This window comes from Scleropages formosus, chromosome 22 (assembly GCF_900964775.1).
Source record: "Scleropages formosus chromosome 22, fSclFor1.1, whole genome shotgun sequence".
Lineage (NCBI taxonomy): Eukaryota > Metazoa > Chordata > Actinopteri > Osteoglossiformes > Osteoglossidae > Scleropages > Scleropages formosus.
Genome location: NC_041827.1, coordinates 14591588 through 14605629, shown reverse-complemented (window position 1 = coordinate 14605629; position 14042 = coordinate 14591588). Strand labels below are relative to the sequence as shown.

At 44.0% G+C, this 14042-nt stretch overlaps 1 protein-coding gene across 7 annotated transcripts in view; it reads left to right on the top strand.

Moving 5' to 3' along the window:
* Positions 1-8198: 8198 nt before the first annotated feature.
* The window catches only part of ptprt (protein tyrosine phosphatase receptor type T), a 197924-nt gene continuing 192080 nt past the window's right edge, over positions 8199-14042 (top strand). For 6 of the 7 annotated variants that reach the window (XM_018742332.2, XM_018742331.2, XM_018742329.2 and 3 more), the window contains exon 1: positions 8199-8643. In XM_018742332.2, coding sequence (XP_018597848.1) covers positions 8568-8643 — 76 coding nt within the window. In that variant the 5' untranslated portion in view covers positions 8199-8567. The remainder of the gene's footprint in view (positions 8644-14042) is intronic. The other variant, XM_018742330.2, reaches the window with a different exon arrangement.

The window sequence follows — 14042 nt, the reverse complement described above, 5'->3', positions numbered from 1 at the left end:
CTGTTTATTAAATGTCAGCACTCTTAGTAGACCCATCTTCTCCACAAGGGTTTACTGTGTCTCTGCACGTTAGCTGTCGGAGACTAGGTTCAAATGGATGCCTGCACTGTTTTTGAAAATAGTTTTGTAGTTTAAATCTCAAGTTTAAAGTATGGACTTCCTCTGCTTTTCTGTGTGTGCCACAATTATTGTACCTTAAGTGAATTTGAGATCTCTTCAATAAGGCTGTAAATATGAATCATTCCTTTTTCACGTAATTTACTGTGCCAAGAGTTTTTACTAGATAACCACGTATCTCTCACAACCACTACCGCACCTCAACCAGCAGAACCTGGCTCCAGTTAAGCACTTGATTTCAGCTGGAACACTTGGCCATAAGAACCCCCACTTGACCACTTCCCACTTGTGGAATCTCACTTGAGCCAACTGGCCCTTCTGTGCTCTCAAACATACCTTGCTTGGCTTATCCCGAGTCCTGTCCCTCATCGTCCCCTAGTCCTGCTCCATGTCTCGCTGGTTACGACCACTTGGCTTGTCCCTCGACCACAACTTCAGCTCCTCGCTTCTGTTCTGTTTGCCGATCGACCGACCATTCGCCCATCCTCGACCACGAGAACAAGCCTAATCCCTTAATACGGAATAAACGACCCTGCACTTGGATCCAGCCTCCTCCGTGTCCTCTGTTCCGCTTGACAGAATCAGGCAACTTTTATCTAGGAGCGTAAATACAAGTAGGCTTTGGTAGCGGATTTAACTTTTTGCTTCCGGAGAAATAGGAACTTAGTTGTTTTGAAATGTTTTAAACGGCTACATGCTGTAAGGCATTTCCTTCTGTGGAAATTTGCTGACCATTTCACACCCAAAAGTAATGAGAAGGGAGGACCAGCAGTCTGTAGCTACGTGATGCATTTTCAGAAGAGAATGGCACAGGGGACATTAGCCACATTACAGCTCATATATCAGCTGTACAAGTGGTTAGCATAGAGCCTTGAGGATACACATATGACAGATATAGACAGCACAATAAGATGGTGTGCCACATGAGCACGCGTTACCTGAGAACATGTGTTAATAGTTCGCAAAACTGCATTCCGACGAGTTCTCATCCAGACTGTCTCAGCATCGTTCATCAATGATGAATCACCATGCATCACCGATCGTCATCACTCAAGGCAGACCTCTGTGCTCGGGAACGAGTTCCATGACTCACTGGAGACCAGATGCTCACAGGTCCATTGTAACCACTCGATGAATTGTAAATGTTCAGGGAGAGCCACCCGAAGGCTGGGGTCGATGGAAAGCATCGTCTTACAGCTAACAGACCGTGACCACTATGAGTTTACTATCCAGCAGTTTCCCATTTGAAACATGATGGCCCTACTGATTACATCTCATAAAAGCTTCTACAGGGATGCATACAAATGCTCTTAGTGACTTCTCTTTATTCATTGCAAAATAATTATGGGAACATCTGCCAACTGACACTTAAAACTCTTCATCTGACTCAGGTTTTGGATTCAATGCTCAGTAGATTTAATCTCTGCCCTCCATAACAGTCTATTATGTTGATAAAACTCACCAGGATTGCTAAATCATTCTGTAAAACCTCACTGAAATTTCCATCATTGCTGCTTAGCTATTTTTTCCCATGAGTAATAAGAAGGTTTCATTCACTTAGGTTTCCAATACCGGAATCTGTTCGTATGCATGAAGACAAGGTAGCAGTTAGAGCTTGCATGGCAAGGGGACAGGGGGCTTTTGAGTGCGAAGGGTTAAATCAGGTTCCTTTCCCTCATGTGCCTAACTTGGACAAATATGCATTTTCCAAATGTTACATTTTTAAGTGCAGAAGCTTTGTAATGTTTCTAACCCCTATGCTAGCGGGACAGCCAATAGTGTAGTGGTTCACGCTACTACCTTTGGATGCAAAGGTTATAGGTTTTATCCCCACCTCTGGTTCCAATACCCTTGAGCAAGGTACTTACCCTAAATTGCTCCAGTAACATTACCCAGCTGTTTAAATGGGTAAATAGTTGCAACCTTAATTCTGTAAGTGGCTTTGGAGAACAGTGTCAGCTAAATGTAAAGGGTTCCATATAAAGTAATTCAGTGAAAAACCCTGATCTTTTCAAATATGAGCAAAAAAAAACAAAATGTCTTGGATTAAATTACTGAACCGGCACAAGCGGGAAGTCAGAGAGTGCAAGATTTTGGATGAAAAGACTTTTTGATTTCATAGACAGGAAAGAAAATACAATTAAAGGTTTTAATAAATCATCACAATATAACTATGTTTGTAGTTCAGTCAATCAGTTCTGTCAGTGAACCAGCCCGGTTTTATTTCATATAAACTATTTTAAAAACAAAAGGATTTACAATATATTTTCCACAGGGATTTGAAAAAACTGAGTTGGCTGGAATGGGAGAAGTTCAGAATATATCCTTGACTTTTTCTAACATACTAGGTAGTGGAGTAAAGTTCTTGGGAAATATTTATGTACAGTATCAGTGAAAAGTGTGAGCAGACCTGGCCCACATGGGTAATACTTGTACTGGACAAACTCGACAGAAGAGTGAAAGCAAAACAATCCACCTGTGTCCAACGTCTCTGGGAACTGCCGTGTGAGAGCTGTGAAGAGATGTGCACTTATTTCCTGCTCACACTTGTTAACTAATTGCTTCGTAAACGGGAATCGTACTCAAACTTTTGACCGACACGCTATGTGTAAATCACAGACTGCATTTAAGGAGTAAATAAGAAACTCCTTCCATGCAACAGCGGGTGGGCAGTGGGAAGGAGTTGTATGCACGAAACTGAATCAGAAGACAATGACGCTGAGGTGGTGGATGTTCTTCTCGTAGCTGGTGGAGCGTAACAGCTTCTTTTGTAGCCTTATTGTGTGCATATGAATGTGCCTGTCAAGCACAGATTTTAAACGCAGACATGTTTCTAGTGGCAACTGATGAAAAGGTGATGCTATAATAAAGAGACGTTTATCGCCGGCATACTCAGATACACAGCCTGCCGTTTTTACCTTAACGCTTCCGTCACACACCTTTACCTTCGGTGACATGCAGGGGTGTGTCTGGTGCGCGCAGTGACCGGGCGTGATGCACGTACTGGAAGACAGATGGAGGTGGTTCTCGCTCAGGGACAGAGTGGCAAGGCCACCTCACATGTGAAGAATGGTGCCAGCGCCCCTTTGGGACCTGCACAGGTGGTTGGGGTGACCTCTGTATGAAGAAGTTGTGGCAGCACCCACCCTTGTGAGCAGATGCAGAGGTGAGTGAGGGTGGAGACTGTCCCTCGAGGACAATGGTGGACACAGAGGGCAGCGGGACCACTTTGACAGCAAAGGACAGTGATGGGAAAAGCACCAAGTGCTGAGGCCATCTCTTGAGCAGGAGCACATCCTTCTGTAATGGGACCTGGAGACACAGCACCCTCTCAGGTAAACATGATACAGCTGTGTGGAGGAGAAGGATGCAGGGAGGCAGGGGTGTGGATCGGATAAGGGATGGGTTCTTTGAGGAAGGGAAGGAACAGGCGTGGGAAGGGACAGAGGCACAGGTTCTGGAAGGGAAATGCGCATGGGTGGTCTGTCGGACCCTATACTTTTGAGCCCCTTTCAAGTGACAACCCTTTAGAGCAGAGTTTCTCATAGAGAGAGTGGGTTCTTCATGGCCACAGCCCTGTAGTTTCCACCACCACTGACCAGCAGCCTCCTCAGAACAGTAGATAGAAGCCCATCTACAAGGATTTCAGGGGTTTCATTTTTCTCCCCGGTGTCCCTAGACACACAGGGGATGGACAGCTGACTAGTATCAACCCAAAGCTCTTCACCAGTACCGCCTAGACCTCTGTCTCAGCAGGTCCAGGCCCAACCTCAATGTCACCCTGTAGCCCAGCATCCACCATCTAGTCCTCCAGATGCTCAAACTCATACTCGGAACCCCAGGCATCGCCACGTGGTTCTGTTCCTCTGACCATACCTTATACTCTGACAACCAATCCTACAAACAACTGGTGCAGATAACCGGTCCAGGAAGGAACCTCAGCCCTACACTCTGCATGTCACTGGGTTTTATCCCCAGCTATGACACACAGGGGTGTGTTTGCAGCAGACCAGTCCATCCATACAAATGGACTTATCACATTCATTTTTCCTTCCCATAGGTACAAACAAGCATGGAGACAGCAGGTGGTGGAGCAGTTAATGCAGATGCCCTGCATTCACAGGACCCAGGTTTGAATCTCACCTCCTGCTGTAGCACCCTTGAGCGAGGTACTTACTCTGAATCATTCCAGTAAAATTACCCAGCTGTATAAATAGGCGAATCATTGTAAGTCACTTTGGGGAAGAGCGTCTGCAAAATCACTAAACAATGGCTATGTGCTGGTCCAGGTACCATCCACAAGAGGTGAAACGAGCAGACATTTCTCCAAGCAGAACTGAGAAGTAAAACTAATGGTTACCCCACACACACACACACACACACACACACACACACACACACACACACACACACACACACACACACACACACACACACACACTTTCTGAACCGCTTGTCCCATACGGGGTCGCGGGGAACCAGAGCCTAACCCGTCAACTCAGGGCGTAAGGGACACACCCAGGATGGGACGCCAGTCTGTCGCAAGGTACCCCAAGCAGGACTCGAACCCCAGACCCACTGGAGAGCAGGACCTGGTCCAACCCACTGCACCACCACGCCCCTGGCTCTAATGGTTACTACCAAACCCGTAAACAAGACACCTTCATATTCAGTGCTCAACACAGCCAACCTTCTCAGTCTTTCTTATTATCGTCTTGTACTTTTAATTGTACCTGGTGCTCATGTCCCTGTCACAGGCTTCCCCAAGGTTTCGGCCAGCCGTCCGGGGGGAGGGGGGGGGGGTGTGGCCCGGGCTCCTGTCTTTTATTTCGCTGCAGACAACACACTTCAGGAAATATTTTGTTATTCTGACTGAGACTGAAACATGAAGGGCAGCTGAAATTGGTCTGAATAGATGATCTCCCAAGCGACCCAGAAGATGGCGATTGCTTCCAGGACTTTTGAAGCGGGGTCCACATCTAACATCCTACATCAAAACTGAGAATTGCACACAGGCCTGGCAAACTATAAATATTTTTATCATTACTGCGAAGCCCATTCTCCTGACTCCGCACTTCCTCACTCTGTTTGATACCATTCCTTTCTTGTGCTGAGAGACCAAGACTTCACCTAGGGTACCTTAACCGTCTTCATTGCTGCTCCGTGATTCAAAATGCATGGTGTCGTCTCTCCTGTCTAATGTAGGTTTGCTACTTTATTGCAGCCCTGCAGAGATCAGTGTATAAATGAGTCACTGCTGTAAGGTCTGACTGTCACAATACTGCCAATCACCAGGATGTAACATGATAATTTTCACATTATAAACTTGAGTCTGATTTATGCCCCATAAGGTGAGGAAGTGCTGCAGGTTTTTGACAGTGTGCAAATAATTAATAAATGGCATGTTTATATTATTATCACTGATATCGTCTGGCATGGTGGCACAGCAGGTGTCACTGCTGCCTAAGACCACCTGGGCTTTTGGGGTGTAAAGTCAAATCCAGCTCAGACCACGTGTGTGAGTGACAGAGAAAGTGTGTTCCACTGATGTATGGATGAGTGACTCGTTGTAAGTAGTGTATCTCAGTGTAAGTCACCTTGGTGAATAAGGTCTGTGGGCTCATAACACTAGAGTTTGTTGGAAGTTGTTTTGGAGAAAAGTGTCTGCTAAATAAATAAATGTAAATGCAAACATGAACTGTGTGGCATTTGCATATGTCTCACTGTGTCTGTGTGACTTTCATCTGGGTGCTCTGGTTTCTTCCCACAGTCAAAAGACATGCAGTTCAGATGAATTGGTGATGGTACATTGAGTGTATGTGACTACCCTGTAAAGAACCGGTGTCCGGTCCAGAGAGTACCTCCCTTAGCCTTGCACCAAATGATTCTGGGACAGGTTTGGGGCCACAGCTGCTCTGGCCAGAGCAAGCAGTTATTATAAGCGAGTAATATCTTGTTTGGCTCACTGTCCGGTCTATCATGACTAGCAGTCTTTGAGCAATTTACATTGTTGGTGTTATTGTTTTTTTGTTTACTGGGGGAAATCAGGTAAAGTACCTTGCTCTGGGAAGGACCTAGCAACCCACCTCTGTTTCCACGCGAGTGGTCGCTATGGGTCGACTTCGACTTGGCACATACCATACCATACCATACCTTGCTCTGGAGTGTACTAGCATGGAATGGGGGTTGAACTGGCAACTTTTAGGCTATGTCTGTTTTTATCCATCACACCTGCTCCCTAGAAGCCCCCCCCCCCATGCACACACACACACACACACACATACATAGAGTATATTTTTACATTCACAGAAACATACCGTTCTTCAGGTAGCTGTATTAATATCAGCAACGCCACTGCACTTATTTTTATCATTATCATCAATGCTTTCATCACTGAAACAACGTGGTCCAATCAAAGCCACATCAGTTTTAATCCCATCGATTTTCGCCGTGGCCTCAAGGCTGAATCGGACTCGATTAAGCTGGATTTTGTTTGCTGCACTCATTCAAGCCTAAAAAAAATGGATTTAGAAGACACCCGTTAAAACATTAAAAAGCCTATTAAATCTTAATAAGTGGGGGAATACAGAAAACGTAGATAGCACATATTGGCTGTGACAGGTAAAAAAAAAAAAATTAGTCAGTTTGTAAGATTGTTCCTGTGACTGTATTACTGATCCAAGCCACGTAAAATTTATATATATACGCGCGAAAGGACCTTCAATACCTCGTAGAACTACAGTAGTATTAGATGATTTTCCTTTCATTTTATTGCGGTTTATCAGTTATATTAAGTTGATTGATGAACAGGAAAGTTTTATACACTTACTTACTGTGTATGTCCTCCTCATGCTGTTTTCTTTAAACGCTTAAGGAGAACCGGTAAAAGATTTAATAACACATGAGGCCTCTGTGTAAATCTGACAGTTCCAACCAACGCGATTGCACTAATTGCGAAAATGGTCTTATGCGAAATGTGTTTTTCATAATTTAATTAAAATCGTCTTTGATTTCGGGGAAACTTGCGCGTGCAGCCGACGAGCTCCCTCCAGTTAGATGTTTTAATAACGAGCCGATCAAAGAGTTTGGGCATGTGTACGGTGGTGGTGGTGGTGGTGGTGGTGCTGGAGAGGACAGCGCCGAAAAGATGCACCGGTGCAGTTCATATTGTCGTGTCGGCGGAGGACGAGTCTCGACGGCCCTTTCTGACTGTGAGAGACTCTGGAGCGCGTCCACCAGCAGCGGGACAGTCCAGGAGGAGCGATCTTTCGCCAGTCGCTGTCAGTCAGTGTGACCGTTTTCTTTCATATTCTAATAGCGCAAAACACACACACACACACACACACACCGTGGAGGAGTTTATTAAAAACATCACGTGAGCCTACGTTTATGTAAAATCAATATACATTGCAATAACTATCAAATCGAGCTTTTCTCAAGTGGCCTTCACGCGCAATTATTAATTGAATTAAAGAAACGTTACATTTAATTAGTATAGGGAACAGTCACAGTGTATGATATTATTTATTCAGTCCGCATGGTGTGTCCCGACTCCTGCAATTTCAACGCGCCGATTCATCGGTATTTTTCATTCAAAACTGAGCCCGATTACTAATTACGGATTTTCAATTAGCTCCTTTAACGTTCGAACAATGTGTCTTGCGTCAAGTTGAAACTGCAGGAAACCGTGACAGTTTTATTTATTTACGCTGACGGTTATTAATAAAGTGCGCATTCCAAATGCTCATTAAACATTAACGGTCTCTTGGGTTTAGTAATACAATACGCGTGGGCAGTGTGTAACTCAGCTTGGATCGAGACCGTGAACCGCACGCCGCCCTCTTCCCACCACCCACCCGGAGCTCGCGACTGAGCCCCCCGCGCGGCGTCCTCCCAGTCGCGAGTCTCACTCTCCGAGCTCCGGCAGCTGCGCAAGAGCCGCTCGCTCGCGCCTCACCTCTGTTGCACTGGTGGGGTGTAACGAGAGGCGCAGAGATAAAGTCGCACACTCTCAATCTCTCTCCCCTCTCTCTCGGTCTCTCTCTCTCTCTCTCTCTCTCTCTCTCTCTCTCTCGCGCATACACCCGTGCGCATCGCGTCTGATAGGGCAGGTGTAGGGACCCGGGGGACGGGCTCATCTACTCCGCTCTCTCTTCCCCCCTCTCTTCTCCAGCAGTTACTGGTACTCAACTGAAGCCCAACAATCAGATCAGGATTGTGCCTTTAAATACTGTCACTGCGATCCCAATGCGAGGACACCGCGAGCGCTGCCAGGAACGCAGACGCGAGCGCAGACAGGCGCGCGGACAGCAGCAGCAACAGCGGCAGCAGCAAAAGCAGCAGCAGCAGCAGCAGCAACAGCAGCGACGTAGCGAGGCGCGCGGACCGGAGCGCGGAGAGGCACGCGCTGTGCGGACGCTCGGACGGTATGTGCAGTGAAGAGCCTCAGGATGGATAGACGGATGTACTTTGCTGTCGCTCTCCTCTTTCGCCTGCTGGACTGCGCGCGCGGACAGTTCTTCCCAGGTAAGTTTCCACTTTGGGCTCCATAGTTCAAGCGTTACCTCTGACGAGAGGAAGAGTTCGTTTGTGTCGTCAAAGTTCATTCCTTCAACTTCACGTTCTTGTATTAATCCACCGAGATCGCCTCTTAATTTTACACCAGCGGAAAGAGCGATGTGCGGATTGATTGCTAATTTCTACCTGCAACACGATACCTCACGTATTACTAATTTAAAGGAACCACCGGTAAGTTGGTTTTACCCAGTTTATGTCGTTCATGTTACATTTTGAACAGTAGACTATATCTGTATTTCACGGAATAATCTCGGTATCGTGAATTTTCCTTGTCGGGAGCCGCTGTTTTGACTGCGAGCGCTATTAATTCACATTTTATTGTGTGACAGTTGTGAGAAAAGTGCATTCGGATTCTCGGAGGGAAACAACACTGACTGAGGCGATTTTCACAGCGTTTTCTGCCCACTTCACTTCCAGAACAGGACGTTTAATTAACTCTTCATCCTCTTTAAAAAGTTGCAGTCCCCAAGTCACCAAACGACCCCATTCTAAAGTTTAATGTGAAATGGTCTTTTGTTGTTTTTTTTTGTCGTCTTTGTTTGTTTGACCGAACGAACAGCCCGGCGCTTCGCTTCTGCGTCTTTTGTTTTCGACTAACGGAACCGGAGTGTGTATTAAAATAAATGGTAAAACTGACTAAATAATAATAAAAAAAAAAAAATGTGAAAGTAACCGAAAATCCCGATCCCGAAAAAAATAAAATAGCAAAACCTTTTTCGTTATTTTCTAGTTTTATTATGGCTTCGCGGGCTTTCTCTGGCGTAGCCATCTAAAAGTTTAAGAGTTCATTCCTGCAGTTGACTAAATAACTTGAGCTTTTAAAAATTTTGCTCCGTCTCATATTCAGGTTTGCCGAGCTCTCGGGCGGCGGCGCTCAGGCTCTTGCCGCGTGGGAAGTGAAACACTGACTGAGACGGTCATTGCGTTTCTGTTGTCCCGACACGTCTTCACCGGTAGATGGTGCTGCAGGTAAAGGAAATGGCGCGTGCAAGGGGGCCCCGGGACGCCCACTACCTTCAGCCTGGAAGGTGCCAGAGAAGTCTGACAGCGGCGATTTTGAGGCAGAGCAGACATTTAAAGAAACGAGTGACAAATTTATCAGCACCTTTACATGTCTCTTGTACAAGTTCCAAGTGCTCTAAATTATATTTCTTGCATTTTACGATTTTTAAATCCCTCATTAAAACCTGTTAGTATGGGGGCTGGGTGCATTTTTAATTCCATGCATAATCATGTCATCTACATGTCATGTTTTTGTTTACCAAAAACTAGGCTGTCAGTAATAAATGACTATGTAAGGAGTTATATAATTAAGACGTATATAACTATTTATTGATGCATACACTCAAATATCTATATTTATTTTAATACATATATATTAAAATTCAAATCTTAATCTGATTCTAGGTTATTACTCATTTACCTGATATTGAAAATCTGCAAGAAGATATGTGAAACATAAAGTACAAATTACTTTAAATAATTTATATAATCCATGATTTTATTTTTAGACAGATTGAGGTTTGTATTTTCAGCGCTCTCTGCTAAACATGACCTCGCTCTGCTGTGCATCTTGGACCTGGTGATGATCTTCTCATTGTTTTTGAGATGGAACATTTATTTTTCCTCAAAACCATCTTCCAGGCATGAAATGCAGTGACATGGAAATGGCTGCAGTGGACAGCCATCTACAAGCAGCAAACGATGCTTAAGATGGTACTAATGTATGTGCTTTAAGTCACAATGCAAGCAGTCTTTTTAAGTCTTAAACATATTACAATTCGGTCCAACTTTAGGATGTTGTCAGATGTAGTGATGTCTCACCTTCAGGCAGCAGCACTTCAAGTGGGCAGTACCTGTTAACAGCAAGTGTTAGACATTGAATTTATAGTGTGTGCAGGAGAACCTGCTTGTTGCTGCACAGAAATAATCACAGAGTTGATTAGTTAACCCCACAATGAGAAAGGTGAGCTGCGACCACTCTGTCTTGTTGTTCTCTCTGCTTCCTCGCCGTAGTAGCTGCAGAGGTCCTTTTGTGGCCATTAATGTCACTTGAATGCCCTGTTCTTTTGAGCCGATCCCCTGTTCATTCTTTGTGAACTGCATTGTTACCTCATTACTAGTGGTTTGCTTGTACACTGGCACAGTGTGGGAGTCATTTGTAGAATTTATTTTCCCACTGACTTATTGATTCCCCAAGAGGGACCTACTTCTCAGTTGAGCTAGGTAAACATAAGGCTGGTTTTCGTTTCAAATTTACGTGCAGTGTGTCATATGCTGTGATGTGGCTCAAGCCTTTTCGCTATTTTGCAAATGAATGGTCTTGGCGGTAAACAGGCTTAATAGTTTTATTTGGCCTGAGGGGTTTGGAATAATGGATATTCTTATCTACTACCTCACTCCCATTCAACCTGGAATGGACTTTTTGCTCAGTCTTAACATCCTTAAGTGTCGCAGACCTCTTCCTGTCTCTTGTACCAAAGGTTCATCTGCATCACAGCAGAGGCACTTGCTACGCAGGACAACTGTCTGATCTAACCATTAATCCAAGGCTGATATCTTATCAATCTGCAGTGCTCCTGTCAGCCTCTGGTTGGAAGAGGCAGCCTACAAATGTTGTCAGATAGGAAACTTATTTATTTATTCTTCCCAGCTTCTTCTTGCTCAGGGTTGACAGAATGTGTGTTTTGTCATGTGGGCTTTTCTGATTTTTTTATCTTGCAGGAGAGAAGTAAAGAGAACCTGTGTTTCAGATATGGCTTAAAACATAGCAGGTTAGGCTATGACATAGTTCAGTTAAACTTTAACATTCAAAGGCTTTGTAAAATCTCTGTGAATGAGATTTAAATCCTGCTGAATTATAATGTGTTTAAAATAGACATATATAAAAGAAGACTTTTGAGGTCACCATTTTTAAGTTATTTTAGACTTAATTTAAAAAAAGTGTGATCAACCGAGGGCTGATGATTTGCAAACTTCTCATGCGTTCTGCAGAGTACAACTGTGAGTAATTTCATAGTAATGCTACATTGCTGTATAACTGGCAGAACTGAAGTTCCTTAGAAAATCCTAATTCCCAGTGGCATTGCTTTCAACTGAGGAGAGAAACAGATGCCACAGACACAAGATCAGTTGAAGCATGGAAGCTGTCTTTAAGATGTATCACAAAAGAGAAAAAAAGAAATACAAATAGTGTCATAGCACTGATTGCATTGTGATCTGAGTGGAACAAGGAACTGGGGAGGGGAATACATAAAACTGGAAAAAAAATAACAAATGGAAATAAGAGATGTTTAGAGTGGCATGGCTGAAGAGCTGCCCTTGAGTTGCCACAGTAATGAAACAGCTGAAAGCACAAGTGTCTTGCAAGGCCATCTAGAGTTAATGGATTTCACACACACGCCTGGCGATTGTGTTCCGCAAATCAGGACCTTGATTATATCCAGTGTGCCCATTAGGAACAGTCTGTGACTGTAATTGTTTTCTCTTACTGCCTTATCGCTGGCCTCTGGTGTTGCCAGGTAGCAGCAGAACCTAACAATTTGACAAGCTGTCAGTCTCCTGTCTGTTTTGTATTCGATGCAGCGCTTTATTGGGGTCCTCCCTTCATGGTATTGGGAAGTTGGAGACTGGTGATTTGCAGTTGGATGTCTGCTTATCTGTGCCACAGTGTCACATAATCCCCAGTGCCTGCTCCATTTGCTTGGCTAGACCACATCTTAACACCTGAGCCAGCCCCTGCCAGTCAAAGTTTCAGTTGCACCCCAGAAAAGGTTTTCATTTTATTAATACCCTATGTTACTGGCCGAAACACCCCCGATTAGATGATCAGGCAGGGCAACATTATGCTGTAGTAGTCTCAGTAAATCCCAACTATGGAATTTCAAACCTAAGACAACACAAGTCCAACATTAATGACACCTGACAGTCACTGGCTGGAGTTGTTCAGTCATGAGTGGGGTTCACAGGATATTCCCCACACACACACATATTGACTGAAACCGCTTGTCCCATGCGGGGGTCGCGGCGAGCCGGAGCCCAACCCGGCAGCACAGGGCGTAAGGCTGGAGAGGGAGGGGACACACTTAGGATGGGACGCCAGTCCATCACAAGGCACTCTAAGCAGGACTCAAACCCCAGACTCACTAGAGAGCAGGACCCAGTCAAACCTACTGCGCCCCCCCAAGGATATTACAGTTTTGGTCCATTGTGAACCATGTTGGACTGTACAAAGTCAGTGAGAGGAATAACAGTGGACTAGTGAATAAAATTAATCACAAGCATGAACTAGTATATGGCATGCAGTTTGTACCGGTTTATGCCGTCACCTCAGTGATTAGTTTTAATAGATAGGGTGGTCCTATCATTGTAATGTTAAACAGTGTTTCTTGAGACGATACCACAAAAATTAAAATTTGATTTCAACCCATTGTACAAAGCAACTGTAAAATACTGTTCTTGTGCTTTTTTCAGAATTTAGACCAATTGAGAAATACTGTGACTTGTGGGCATGTTTTAACCAGAGGCTTCAGTTAAAATGCATTAAAATTACATGGATAGGTTCAAGGGATTCATGATCCTCTATCACTGCTTCTGTAAACATTATCCTGATCCTTTGTACCTGTACTGGGTGATAGATTTAAAATACTTGTAATGTCGGGGTACTTAATAGATGATTCAAAATGTAATTATAGTGTTTCTCAGTCTGTACAAATTCATATGCATGAATGGCAACATTCTGGAAAGATTCATAAATGTCTCAGCTTGTCAGGTGAGAGGCAATTGATCTGTTGTACGGTGATCCCAGAACTGGTAGGAAATTTCAAGACATAAACAGTAATTTGCTGAAACACATAATTGCTGTTATTTTTGTTAGTACATTTCTCTAATGTTTGTAAGAATTTTTAAGAGCATTTTTTCTCTGTTGCTGTTAACATTTTATGTGATACACAAAACATTAACACACCTAAATAAGTCAATCCTGAACATGTAGCACTCAGAATGTTAGGACGTATAAAAAGCAGAAAGTCTGCAGCCTTGAAGTCATTACTGTTGCAATTAGTGACTAAAACAAAGATATTTTATCCTTTGAATACCTAAGTATGTCTTCAGTCTTTATTTTCAGATGGCTGTTTGCTTCTATGCTTCAATCTGTTCTTTCAACTTTTGGAAAAAAAGTGGGAGTCTGTTGCCTCCACATGAGTGGATGTTTAAACAAAAAATCTCTTTCTTTCTCTCCCTCTTCCTTTTTCTCCCTGTCTCTCTCTTTTCTACATCACTGGGTCACATTTTCCAGTTTTTGTTATTTTGATAACATGACATACTGTATTGGGGTTTTCCCTATTACT